Below are 14,218 nucleotides of genomic sequence, written 5' to 3'. Positions count from 1 at the left end.
CAGGGCCCTGCTGGGATTTGGGGTTTATTGTGTTTATCTACCTGCTGAGAGCCGCCAGCCACAGCTCGGAGCAGGCCCCAGAGAAAAGAAGAGGAAAGCGTAAGAGACTCGAAGGTAAGAGAGTAAAAGGCAAGAGCTAAGAAACAGGAAGCAAGAGTAAGAGGTAAGAGCTAAGAGCATAGAAAAGTAACTAAGTTCCCGTTACAATACAATAAATCATCCTCTGTGTTAAATATTCTAATTCTCACTAGCCAATCTAGTACAAGATACAAATCCTATAGTATTTCCATACAACTTATAAGAATCACTACATTACCATACTGTGCTACATTTTAAACCCTAAAAACTCCTTTTTAGACCCCTTCTGTCAAGCTGGCCGAGTCTGCTCAGACCCTTAGACCTGCCTGCAGGCAGAGGGTATTGTTTCATCAAAAGGGGATTACCTTCAGCCAGCCACACCATTGTTTTCTTGTTCAGTAACTAAGGGATCTCAAAACTTGCTTTCATTTCAATCTCGCTTATAGTTTCTATACTCTCAAAATCTTTTGCCGAGCAATCATATTTGTAAGGCTCTCCTGTTTCATCTTCCCCAACAAAAGACAAGGTGCCTACTGTTGGTCTGATACCTTGTGTCAGAGCAACAGGACATACGCGGCAGAGTAACAACTTTACTATAGTAAGTTGTATCTATATGGGACTCTCATAGGCAAACTAGGGAAGCATAGAGGTGATGAAGTTTCAGTAAGGTAAGGAAAAAACTTGTTTGTATTCATCCTCAGAAAGTAATAATCCTCAGTTCAAAACAAGTACATTTAAGTGAAGGTTCAAACATTAGCATGCTGTTCCTAGTCCACTGTTTTCTTTAATCACTTTGGTCACAAAGTAAGTACACTTATTAATCCACAAGCAATCTGAAATTGAGAGGTTCTAGAAGTACTAGAAGGAAGTTTTTTGAAAATGGTCAGGAAAATGGACAAAGTACAATGCAGGTAAGAACAATTTTATATAAAATTAAATAACTGCACAAATTCAGGAGGGGGCTGCTGGGCTGTATGGTTTTTCTGCAAAATAAAGCAATGGGGACTGTAGTGCCTCACAGAGCGAGTCAGTGTCATTCTGCTGCCACAAAAAAAAAAAAAAAAAGGAGCAAACAGCATTATACTTGTGTATAGTATGCAGACCTTAGATGCATGAAGTAATTCTTTTACTCTCCACTGGTATGGCATAAGCTAAGCCCTGCATCTAGTGAGAAGATGGCAAAAGAGTTGGCTATCATAATATTCTCCAGATAGAAAAAAGTTGATGGCAAATAATTTGTTTCTTAATATTCACAGTTTAGAGGACAACTGAATTTGCTTTCATGAACTGCAAGTAGGTGTAAATTAAAGACTAAACAGAAATAAGCAAAAATATTTGAAAAGTAAGCCTAAAGAAGTTCTAAAATTTATGCCATTTCTAACATTTAAGTTGGGGTTTTTTAAGTAAAACAAATGGGTATAGTTGATCTTGGTCTGAAATGGGAAGTTGAACTACATTATCTCCAGAATCTCCTTCCAGTCTTTTTTTGCAATTCAGTACTTTTATATGAACCAGAATAGGACAAAATTGAAAACTCAGTCCAGATGGACAAATTTGTAAATGCCAAATCTGTGTGTGTTTTAAAGCTGACTGCCCATTATTTGTGTCAAATTTGTAATCCCACTTTTCCCAGCTTTATTATGCTATGAAAATAAATGCTCTGCTTTGTTTATAATATACATGTCTTCATTTAAGTATTTTTCCTCAGCAGATAGCCTTTTATCTGAGTCTAATTATAAACTAGGAACAGGGCATGACTACCTTTGTCTAAGAAAGAATAAAAGAGCAAAATGAATCTTTGCTTCCTTTTGCTTCAAACAAAACGTGTCCAACACCAGACTTCCAATGATTGAAAGGATGGTGACTGTCTGATTTTTCATATTTGGAAGATTTCTCCAAATTTCTTGTATCTTACAGAATTTGCAATAGCACGCTGAGGCTGTAATTGGTTTTCATCCAAAAGCTCCTTTCCAATGCAAACCACTAACTATGGGAGCCAATAAGAAGGACTGCTACTCCTCATTCTCATTTCTTGCACTTTGAATCTGGTTCTCCATGTCCCAATGCAGCCCCAAGCCTCATCTTCAAAACAGTGTTCCTAGAAAAAGGACCAAATTCCAGATCCTGATTTCAAATGAGAATTAGTTACAACAAACGAAGATACTCAGCAAGATAGCTAAGCTTGCTAAAAGACTAAGGATGCTACTTGTATTTGCAAAACTAGCTTTATGTTTTGTGCTGTGTCTTGCAATTATTGTGATGCAGACGCATTTAAAAGCTTCCCGGCCAATTTCCGTACGCACTGTTCTCTGCGCCATGACTTTAGAACTAACAGTGCCTGGCATTGACCGCTGTCGTGGGCCATGAGTCCGGCCCGTCGAGCTACCGACGGGAGAGCCACCACGAGCCGCCGGCAGGACACCCACGTCCCCGGGGGAAGCTGAAGCGACCGCCGCCTTCCGCAGTCGCTCCCGGACTGCGCGGAGCTCCTCGGAGCGTCCCGTCCCGTCCCGTCCCGCTCCGCCGGGGCGCCCCGAGTGCAGCGGCCGCGGCCGTGGGGGGCTCCCCAGCGCTCCCGGGCCCCGCCGCAGGGCTGCTCGCTCTCCCTACGGCACTCTGCGGAGCAACAGAACTCGGGTGATGAACACGGCGGCAGCCAGACTCAGGCCGCTCCCTTTAGCTGCTCCGGGCCGACGAACAAGACTGACGTTGCTCCGCTGACATCAGGAGGGCGCCGCCGGCGGGACCGGCCCGCGACCCGCCTGCCGCCCCTGTACCGCCCCGCACCGCCTCGGGCACCGCCCTCCGCCCCGGGCACCGCCTTCCGCTCCGCCCTCCGCTCCGCCCCGGGCGCAGCCTTCCGCTCCGCCCCGGGCACCACCCTCCGCTCCGCCCCTGTACCGCCCCGCCCTCCGCTCCGCCCCTGTACCGCCCCGCACCGTCCCAGGCACCGTCCTCCGCCCCGGCCACCGCCTTCCGCTCCGCCCCTGTACCGCCCCGCACCGCCTCGGGCACCGCCCTCCGCCCCGGGCACCGCCCTCCGCTCCGCCCTCCGCTCCGCCCCTGTACCGCCCGCACCGTCCCAGGCACCGCCCTCCGCCCCGGGCACCGCCCTCCGCTCCGCCCTCCGCTCCGCCCCGGGCACAACCCTCCGCTCCGCCCCTGTACCGCCCCGCCCTCCGCTCCGCCCCTGTACCGCCCCGCACAGCCTCGGGCACCGCCCTCCGCTCCGCCCCTGTACCGCCCCGCACCGTCCCAGGCACCGCCCTCCGCCCCGGCACCGCCTTCCGCTCCGCCCTCCGCTCCGCCCCTGTACCGCCCCGCCCCGCCCTCCGCTCCGCCCCTGTACCGCCCCGCACCGTCCCGGGCACCGCCCTCCGCCCCGGGCACCGCCTTCCGCTCCGCCCTCCGCTCCGCCCCTGTACCGCCCCGCACCGTCCCAGGCACCGCCCTCCGCCCCGGGCACCGCCTTCCGCTCCGCCCTCCGCTCCGCCCCGGGCAGCTCCCCGGGCACCACCCTCCGCTCCGCCCCTGTACCGCCCCGCACCGTCCCGGGCACCGCCCCGGGCACCGCCCCGGGCGTGGTCCTGCCCCCTCCGGCAACTGCTCTTACCGGTAACGCAAGGTATATGTGTCCTTAATCTGTCGAAGGCTGCCCACACGAAAGCGTTCACCACATGAATGCCACAAGAGAACGCTCAGATATTCCATCATGCCAGACGGGGCTGCGGTTGCCAGACCAAATTAACTTCGCAAGCGTTCACTTTATTTACATGCACATCACTTTCTCTGAACACTAGCAACCTAGTCAATCGCACAAAATGCACCACGAAATACTGCAATTAAGTTATTTCATTACAAGCTGGGATCGTGCAGTTTGTCTGCACCTTCTTCTGGAGAAATGTTGAAATGAGTGCTTGACTTAACTGAGCAGGAGAAGTTGTGAAAACACACACAATTATGGTGGAAAGTGTGGCATCATCATTTCTTTGCAGTGTTCAGTAAGGCTGCAGGCAACCTACATGGACAGTTTAGTCTGCAAAAAATGTCAGTAATGTCCGATTTTTTAGACTTGTACTTTGCCTGACCATTTCAGCTGTATTATTTTGACTTTAGTTATGTGGAAAGATGAAACAAAGAGGTACAGATTCTCGACAGTTTGTATTCAATATTTAATTGATTAAAAATCACCTTGGCATCAAAGAAGGACTGCCATAAAAGTACAAATTAGTACCTTTCAATGCCTGATAAACATGTCTTTTAATTCCAAAGCTGAGTCACTTGATGCGAAGACTATACCTGATAATTTCATCGGCCCTTATATCCTGGCCTTGATCAGAGCTTTGTTCCAAATTGCACAGGAGATAGTATCTTGCCACACTTTCTGTAAGACACAAATGGGAGGAATAGGAGTAGTACTCTGATTACCCACGGGATTAAACAGAAGCAAAAATGTGGTTTGGTCAAACTGAAAGGCTTAGCCCTCTGTTTCTCCATCTTACAACACATTCTGGAAGTGTCAGTATAAACAACCATAAGACTCCATCTGTATATAAAAGCATTATCAGTGCTGGTTTCTTGTGCTCCATGTAGGGATGGCTGTGTTCACCACAGGAGATCAAGACCTGAACAAAGTCCCTTTAGGTAGTCACCCAATTTTTCGCTGCTTCTTAGAAATGTCACAGCCAAAATGATACTATATTTCACCACCGTTAAGGGCGTTATCCTCTCTTGGGTACTGTCACAGGTCTCTGATTCCCTGAAGTATTTTTATTCACTTGGAAATTTTTAGCTGGCAAGCACAGGAAGTAATCCTTCCAGGCTGAAGGACTGAGGAATTGAAATCGTGTAGATTGTTCTTCTCACAGTATTATGAAAATCCTTTTTGCACTATTTTGATCCTACTTTCTAAATCTCCTTTTATAAAGGTCATTTACCTGTGACTCGTTGTCCTTCCGTTTGAAGTAATCCTTTAGTCTGCTTTTGCCACTCTCCTTCTGTGGTGTTTGTCAGGACCTCTAATATCTGCATTCAGCACAGTCAGCTTTTGATTTTCATGATGGTGCCAGCTACTGCTGCAGTGCATGAAAGCAGAAGCTTACACCATAATTTCTATACAGTTCTATTATATGGTTCTGGAGTGTGAATTTACAGGGGAAAGGAGGAACTCAGTAAATTGGAAATACCGAATTTGACTGTCTCATGCAGTGCACACACACTGAGGATACAAGCCTTTTCTACTGCAATTCTACCATGGCCACAGATATCTCTGATTCACATTAGAAAGCAACAGAAATACCATCATTCTATTAATTGATGGTACAGTAGAAGAATGCAAATGGATCACATTTGCAGAACTAGTGTTTTAATTGTAAAGTCTTCCCCAAATAGTCTCTGTTTGGATATTCTTTCTAAGCTTCCACTCCAGTTTGCATGTCTCCTGTTTCATTTCTCCTTGGCAGAAAGCCAGCTGGAAGAGCATCTCTGCACTGCAGTGAAAAGCTGCAGCTCTGGAAAGCTACCATGTCAAAAACAAGCAGCAAGTACTAAGACTGAATCACCAGAAAACAGAAGGTACTTCTATCAGCTGGTATGAAAATATCTGAATATTTTTCACCTTCATGTGTTGTTGTCATGTTTTCCCTCCATGATCTACAATCCTACTTTCATGACAGAATTCAATGTACTAGCACTAGAATTTATTTTCAGGTTTACTAATTTATTCACTTATTTACCTGTTCAGTGCAGTCCTCTAAAACTAAATTATTGCTGCGACGCAGGTTACAACACACAGAAATGCATGAAACCCTTGTGATAAAGTAATTCTCCCTCTTTACAAGGTTTAGTTCATAAAATTCATAGCCTGTGGTGTCACCATAGTTTAATGTGAAAAAGACCAGTTGCATCATCTCCTAATTTATCTAAAACCTTTTGATTTAAGATTTTAATTTGAGAAAACTCCATAAGCTAGTAACATCAGCTGTAGCCTGCAGAGATAATTGTTTTATATTTGTCTCCCTTTCTGTGGTTGGTTTCTTTTCCTGACTATCTTTTGTCAGAGTCCTGTGACACTGTAGGTCCATATATGATTGCCAAAGTGCCAACTTTCTGAACCTTATGAGGTTTCAACTGCAGTCTTGGTGGGCACAAAAGAACGAAAGAGAGCAGGATGCTGACTTCTCTGCCCATCAAGTTTATAAACTATAGCTCACCTGTGGAAATCCTGTGCACTGCAGGGCAGAACCTGACACTGGTTTAGGAAACACTGCATATTATTGCTGACTTGTGTCATTTAATAATCGCTGGATCGCTTTTCCAGACAAGGACATCAGCACAGGGTGGTTCTTCCTTTTTTGTCAGGAAAGATACGAATTTTTCTACCTGAAACTACTTTTTGGTGGCTCTCCCTTCATCCTGTAGAAGTCTCATACATTGGGGTTGCTCAGTTTTTGCACATAACATGATAGGATCACCAGGGTTAAAAGAGACCTTCAAGATCACCCAGTCCAACCATCCATCCAGCACTACCACTGTAACCCCTAAACCACATCGTGCAGATACAGATCCAGATACCTCTTGAACACCACCAGGGTGGTTACTCCACCACTTCCCTGGGCAACCTGTTCCCATGCCTGGCCACTCTGACAGTGGAAACACTAATCCAGATCTCTTATGTCTCAGCTTAAGGCCATCGGCATTGAACTTCTTTTCAGCAGTGGCTGGCCAGAACTGTGAGCAACAAGGACTTGTGCCCAAAGATATGGCCTCTCTGGCCGCCCCAGATAGTGAGAACTCCTGCAGACACCATGGCCTGCCAGTACAGTCATGGACAGCTCACATCAGCTTTGCACTGGCAGCTAGCAAAGCTCAGATTGTTCTTGTAGCTCATGGGTCTGGAGTCTGGGAAATCCCATTATTTATCCTTGGAGATACACTTGCTTTTAATTGAACAGGTTCTTCTTAGAAGGAAGAACCACCAGGAAGGGACCTGCTCATGGCCAAGCAATGCAGAAGAGATAAGGAAAGTGAATGATAATACCAAGCCTTGAGTCTTTAGAACTGCTGTCTTCTATGGCTTTATTGCGAGTATTGGAACAACTCAACACCAAGCATTTAAGAATCTCCGTGGATTTCTGTATTTAAGTGACTAAATTCTAAACTAAACTATAAGCCAACACCGCTTCGCCCTTAGTTTGTTCTTTCAAAGGTCTGAGCCCCGCTCACGGTTTTGAGCATCCGAACTGGTCGCTGTACCGCTCTGTCCATCGTGACGGAAGGAACTAAGACCCTGCGCCGTAGCGCCGGCGAGAGCTCACCGGCAATCGCCGTGCCGGCACGACCTGCCTTGGGCGGGCAGTGCGGGTGCAGCAGGTCCGGGTCGAGACAGCGGCAGCGGCCGGGGCAGCCGGGGCCGAGCGGAGTGGCCGGGGCCGAGCGGGTCCGAGCGGGTCCGAGCGGGGCCGAGCGGGGCCGAGCGGGGCCGAGCGGGGCCGAGCGGGAGAGCCCCAGGGCGGGGCGAGGGCGAGCTGAGGCGGGGCCCGGAGGGGCAGGCCACGCCCCCTCCCGCAGTAATGCAGGACCACGTGCCAGCTCGGCCAATCAGCGGGGGATTCGGGGCGCTTTAAGAGCCGCGCGCCAGTGACCGCGCGCTGCAGCAGCGGCCGCGGCGTTGCCATGGAGACGGCGGCGGGGCCGGTCGCCATGGTCACGGCGGCGCCGCCGGGCGGTGGGCGGCACGCGCTGCTGGCCGTGATCGGGGAGATCGGCACGGAGCCGGAGCGGGGCGCGCTGCGCGGCGCGCTGGAGCGCGGTGAGCACTGCGGCGGGGGCCGGGGCCGGGGCCGGGCGGACGCCATCCCTGCCCCGAGGGCCGCGCAACTGCGCGCCTGCCGCGTCGTCCTCTGCCGCCGCCCGGGACGAGGCGGAGCTGCCGGTGCCCTCCCCGCCCTGCGGCATTGCCGTCTGGCCGCAGGGCTTCATCCGACTCCTCCCGGAGGGACGGCGGCGCAGGCCCGCGGGCGGTGGCTGCGGGGAGGGTCGAGGCGCTGTCGGGACCGCGGGGCGGGGGCCGAGGCTGAAGCTGTGCGGCCCGGAGGGGCCCGGGCGGGGCTCGGATCCCCGGCGCACTGCGGGGCCGGTCTCTGCGGCGTCAGACGGCATTCCGTTCTTTTTCTCCCCTGATCATTGCTTTATATGCATTAGTGACTTGTAACTAACGCAGTTTTCGAACGTCTTAAAGCTTAAAGACATTTCATGGTTCTCTTTCCCCTCAGTCTTTATTTTATTAGTGCTTTGGAAGATTGCATCTTATTTCCATCTTACCCCAAAATTCTGTCTTGTTGGAGGAATTGTCTTGCTGCACTGTTCACTGTGGTCCCAGGGACGGCTGTGGACAGGGTCCCTTGTGGTATGGCCTCTCCCTGTCTATAGAGCAGCTGCATGGGCCAGGGTGACACACAGTGAACTGCTTCAGGAATTACACAATTCAGGATAGGTCTGCCATAATATTTTTCTCCTCTGTTATCAATATTTTAGTAAAATCCTGAGGTCTTGGCAATGAATTAGTCTTTGTATATTAGACACAGTGTTGTTTAGAAGTAAGGGGGAAGAAGGTGCTGAATGACAGTTCTTCCCTTGTGGCAGTTTCTGATAGTTTCTGACCAAAAGACAAAGGAGAGCTGATCAACCACATCAGGACCTTAAGGGAACCTTTGTTCTAATAAGCCGCTAGTACACCTTTGAGAAATAAAGTAACAGCTTTCTGACTCACCTTCACTCTTCCCCTCAGCTCCCCACTTCCAAGGCACTTTGGTTTGAAATAACAGTCATAACTATTGGACAAACTGTGTTATTCAGAGATAATTCTGTGACTGTTTTCTTCCCAAGAATCAGCATTACTGCAGAACAGATGGACAGTGCAATTTAAGAAAAGGGTGGGTGCAAAAATGTCAAATATTGTCCAATTTCTTCACTTCCTGATTCACTTTTCCAGCTATCTCTGTTGGCAGGCCACTTTGTTCATGAGGAATATTTCATTCCCTTTTTCAAGGGATGGCTTCAGGAGTGGTAGATCTGATTATGACCATCTGGCCTCTGAAAGACCTTCTTTGAAGGGGCCCCTCTTGCTTCCTGCCCAGCAGGATGATCATCTTCGCTTGGCACTTCACTGAGCTGGTGTGCCAACCTACATCCTTATCCATTGTCTGAATCTTTGAAATGGTGACAGATCAGACTGGGAACTAAAGGATTTCACCCTAATTCTGCAGTCACATGCCAGAGAACTCCCATTGCAGAGGAAAAACCTGCTGTTTGACACATGAATTGTAACTGCCACAGTAGAAATAAGTTCTGCAGTTGGCCTTGTCTGACTAGAAACCTGCTGAAATTCTGCCAAATGTAAAAACTTCTTTCATTTGCATCGGAGAGAGCCATTTCAGCAGTATTAGTAAGTTACTGGCAGTAGAAGTGAATCACTCAGAGCTGGAAACCCGGATTTCAGTCTCTCCTCTTAAATGGAATAGCACCTCCAGCAAGTTAGAGCTTTCCCCACTGTGAAATGGGAGAATGACCTCTAGTTAAAATGGACCAATATTTGCAAATTGAAAGATATGAAAAATGAGAATAGTTAAAATAACAGCAATCTTGAGACCTGTCAATAGTCAGTATATTATGATGTTGTAGAGAGCTGGACTCTTGATTGAGGGAGTTCAAGCAATGTGGAAATGATGATTCCTACCGAAGTGTTAGCTGCTGTAGAGGGCTCATGTGAAGGTAGAACAGGTTGCTGAGCAGTGAATATAAAATGGATGAAAAAGCTAGGGTTTGTTTTGTGTCTGTTCTGTTTGCCATGGCACCCTGTCTGCAGAAAAAAAACCAAAACCAAAACAAAACAAAAACCACAAAAAAAAACCCAAAGAAAAAAAAACAACAAGCAAAGAACAAAATCAACAAAAATCCAACAAAAAAAAGCCACAAACAAACAAAAAACAAACAAAGATTTTTTTCAGTTGATAAATCTCTTACCCTGACTGATATAAAAAGTATGCTTTTCCAGACTTCTTTCTATACCTTGGTTCAGAAGAATACAATAGTGGTTACAGGGCATTATAGGAACCTGCTCGTTTCCAGGTGTAGAGCTTTGTAGGCTGTGACCTTGTGAATCTGTGGGGTATCTGAACAACATTTTCCTCAAAATACTGTCTAATAAATACTAGTTTTATTTTTCTGTTACTGTGTTACTTTTGTCCAATTTTGAAACAATATCCAGAAGACTAGATCTGGTATTGGGGAGAAAGGCCAAATCTTTTAAGCAAATTACCTCAGCAGGAAATAAAACATTCACAAGGGCATAAAGAATGAGATTGAAAACTGATGAGTCACATGGTCCCTTATCTGGGCTTTGCATTTGCAAAGAGCTGGAATATTTACCCTTATTGTGATACAGTCTGCACTCTCATGGTAGAGGATTCTAATCAAGGCTCATGTGCCATGGAGTGATAAAGTGAAATTGTGACAAATTTATAGAGATTATAGGTAAATTCAGACTACCTGTAGGAAAGAAAATGTTGAATAAATTGTTGCAAGTATGAGAACAAGTGAGATAATTCCACTCTTCCCTTTCTTGCTCTGAAAGAGCACCTATTCCTTCTGCAATCTAGAGGATGTAGCAATGCCTCAAATAGCACTTATTGCTGCAGTAGGACACAATGACCATGACACAGCAGCTAGTCAGCAGGATTTGCCCTGCAGAGTGCCACCTTGTTCCTGTCCGGGTCAGAATGCTCATGAGTACTGCATTAAGATTCTCTTACACTGTTTGCTTAAACAATTATGCTCTCTTGGAGCGTAGGATAGGAAAACACTTTGTCCATCTTCTTGCTCTATGTGTTTTGTTTATTTGTATCCCATGTCCAAATTGAAAGGGTCAGTGCTGGTAAGTTGTTTGGTTTTCTGGGTTTTTTTTTTCTTTTTTTTTTTCCCTGAAGGTCAGATGATTTAATGAGGAGGTTTTTGTACAGTCTGAAGTGAATGCTGTCAGTAAATAAGCATAATAAATAAGCTTTGTTACTCCGCTGTGTCAGCTGTCACCAGAAAAAGAAACTAAGCTCAAAGTTTTTTTAACTGCTGTAGATTCTACAGGCCTTGAGACTACTGACCTGTGTGATGCAATGCCTACTGTGTCTTGGTATGTGTAGAAAGCTGGAGTGTGTATCCTTGGGGATCCTCTCCCACCAGTGGCCAGCAAAAGCTGTTGGACAACATGGAGAGCTAGAACTGCAGTAAATGGGAATGATATCTCCATGGAAAATTAACGTGGTTACTTTGAAAGAAAGTAGATAATAGAGGCAATAAAACTTTGTATTTTATGCAAGAGAGATGGTGAAAGAACTCTTAGTGAGGACTGCATTAATAAATACTGGAGCTGAAATTCTTGTTTCAGTTAACCTTAGAAGTCTGTGGCATTGGCCTTCAACGTCTGAACATCAGCAGGCATCAGCACCAGATGCTGGAGTAGGGATTCATAGTGATATCCTGCTTTTGTTCATTGTGGCACAGTGTAGAAGAGTCACACCATCCAGGAAAGGTTGCTCCCTACTGGGGTGTGAAAATCTGTGGTCTGTAGTGTTTGGTGTCCTCCAAAATGTGCACCTGCTCACACTGAGGTCTGAAGGTGACTTCCCCAGTATGGCTTGGTGCCACTTGCTGTGGGAGCAGAAGCATCTTCCTGTTGTGATATGAAGGCTTCTAGCTGGCACAGATTATAAAGATTAAAGAACAGACTCAAATGGTCTCAGTGGGATCAGGGTCTTTGAAGGAGTGATTAGGCAGTGCGACTTGGAGGAGTGGGAGGCTTTTGTGGCTTGGAGGATGCACAGGCTGTAAGGGCAAAGAAGCTGATGTCTCTGGGCTTTTCAGCAGCAGAACAATGCAGTAGTCCATCTCTGCCGGTGACCAGTGCTGGAGAGTGCAGATGTAAAACTAACATCATGTATTTGTTTGGTTAAGCGGTAGTGTAATTCATTTGGCCTCATCTCTTGTTGGTTTCCCTTGCATGAAGTCCAAGTTGAATGGAGACTTGCTCACTGCATGTCCTTCATGGAACACTTCATTTCTTCAGGAAGAAATGTCTTATGCAAGGTAAGTATCTTATGGTCCTCTGCTTCTGAAGACCTTTTCCATCCTAAGGATGCTCATCTAGTAGAGCATCCCTGGTCTTTGTGTGTCCTGCTCACCTTTCTTTCTCCACTTCTGTTTCTGGAGTAGATGTAATGACAAGGACAGCTTACTTTTTCCTTTTTTTTTTTTTTTTAAACAGGAATTCGTTCCTGGAACATTGATCCTCTGTACTGTGATCTGAATCATCAACTGCGGCTCTTTGTAAATCGACATCTGGCTCAGTTTTCTTCTGAAGTCAAAGGTCAGCTTTTTGGTTTATATGCATTAACTTCTAACTCTTGTTTTGAGTCTGGGAAAAAAAACCCAAAAACAACAACAAAGAATAAAACTGATTGTGATTCAATTAGCAATTTGTTTGCCCAGGATTCTGCAGGGCTGAATGCGAAAGATAAACAGTCTTAACAGTGTGTTGGATGCAATTAATTTACCTTAAAATTACAGACCTTACTACTGAGAATAGAAAAGTGTGCAGCTTTAATGCCTATTAAACTAGTTAGAATCTATCTATCTATCTATCTATCTATCTATTGATCTACCTATCTATCTATCTTCTGTATCTTATTCAGATGGCACAAAGTAGTTTACTTCATAAGCTATTTATTATCAGCCCCTTCCTCTGAGGTTTTAAAATATGTTTTCATATGCACAAAAGGTGTTGCAAGTAGTGTGTAAGAGTAGCCAAATGACCTTTTGGATTGGTCTTTTTGAAGCTCCATTTCCTGAGAAAAATGAATAAGAGCATTATAAAAATGGCACCAACCATTAGAAATTGGGCTTTCTTAGCTTGTGAAAAGCTTGAACTCTGTTTATAATACTTTTATGTAACATATGTTAAGTTACTATAAGAAGCACAGATGACACTTGCAAAACCTAGTTTATATAAGACCATCTTATAGTTCACTGTATGTTTTACACTCTTGTCAAAGCTTCTGAGTTTTTTCCACTGGGGAAACTGTTCTCCTAATGGACAGCTGTGAAGGAAAGTACCTGGACTATTCTCAAATGTGCCACTGACTGAGAGGTCTCACCTTCTCTGTGACTTTTTAACATGGAGATGGAATTTTTCTCTCCTTGCAAGTTGGAGTGTGCATGTGTGTACACTTATGGGATTAAAAAAAACAAGTGTGTGAAACATATAATTTGAAACACTCAGCAGATCTGTCTCAATTTGAAGTAGCTGTAACAGGGCCTATAGTATAAATAGACTAGAGCACTAATAAATTACCATGAGTATAACATTTGCCCAAGAATTCTTATAAGTCAGAGTTGAAACATCTGGATTAATGTTAGCAAAATGTTTCCTACTCACTTCCCCAGTGTAGTCCCCACGGAGCAAGGGGTGACGAATGTGCCCTAGCTTTGTTCCTGAGGAGCAAAAGATGATGAATGTGTTGGCAGTCTATGAAGGGGTTTCTGTGGTGGATCTGGGCAACTGCAAGTCTGTTAACCAACTGTCAGACTTACTGAGCAAAACAGCAACTAAAATATAAGGCAGGATTAGTGTCTATCTTGGAAGACTCACCATTGGTTCTGCAAAGGGAAGTTCTGCTTTTCAAATGTGTTGTAGTTCTTCAAAGAGATCAGCAAACATGTAGATGAGTGATTTAGTCCACCAAGCAAAAATATTTGGGAAATCTAAGTCTATGAAATCTGTTTAAGAAAGCCTCAATGGCTTGGCCACAGAATTAGGGGCCAGGCTTTGGTATGCAGAAGTTACTGACAGAAGGACGGGTAATCAGAAGCTTTTCTTGATATGCACTGTGTGTAGAGACTTGGTCCTGAACTGAAAGCTTGAAGCTTAACCTGGTGTTAGTCATGCTGCCCTCTTCTTTAAAGCTTTATTTATTTACACACCTACAGAATTTCCTGTGGGACTATACATTCCAGCTAGCACTACATAGTGTCTGTTTCCTCTGGTACATTTCTGGGAAAGGAAAAGCGTAGCTGCCTCTCAGCTGCTTCT

At 46.0% G+C, this 14,218-nt stretch overlaps 1 protein-coding gene across 1 annotated transcript in view; it reads left to right on the top strand.

Annotated features, from left to right (window-relative positions):
* Positions 1 to 7,726: 7,726 nt before the first annotated feature.
* The window catches only part of MAP1A (microtubule associated protein 1A), a 46,640-nt gene continuing 40,148 nt past the window's right edge, over positions 7,727 to 14,218 (top strand). Inside the window, exons 1-2 of the mRNA XM_064722596.1 lie at positions 7,727 to 7,888; positions 12,395 to 12,496. Of these exons, the coding sequence (XP_064578666.1) occupies positions 7,753 to 7,888; positions 12,395 to 12,496 (238 nt within the window). The 5' untranslated portion in view covers positions 7,727 to 7,752. The remainder of the gene's footprint in view (positions 7,889 to 12,394; positions 12,497 to 14,218) is intronic.

Source organism: Zonotrichia leucophrys, chromosome 10 (genome assembly GCF_028769735.1).
Source record: "Zonotrichia leucophrys gambelii isolate GWCS_2022_RI chromosome 10, RI_Zleu_2.0, whole genome shotgun sequence".
In the NCBI taxonomy this organism is placed as follows: domain Eukaryota; kingdom Metazoa; phylum Chordata; class Aves; order Passeriformes; family Passerellidae; genus Zonotrichia; species Zonotrichia leucophrys.
This window is presented reverse-complemented; position numbering and strand designations above follow the sequence as displayed.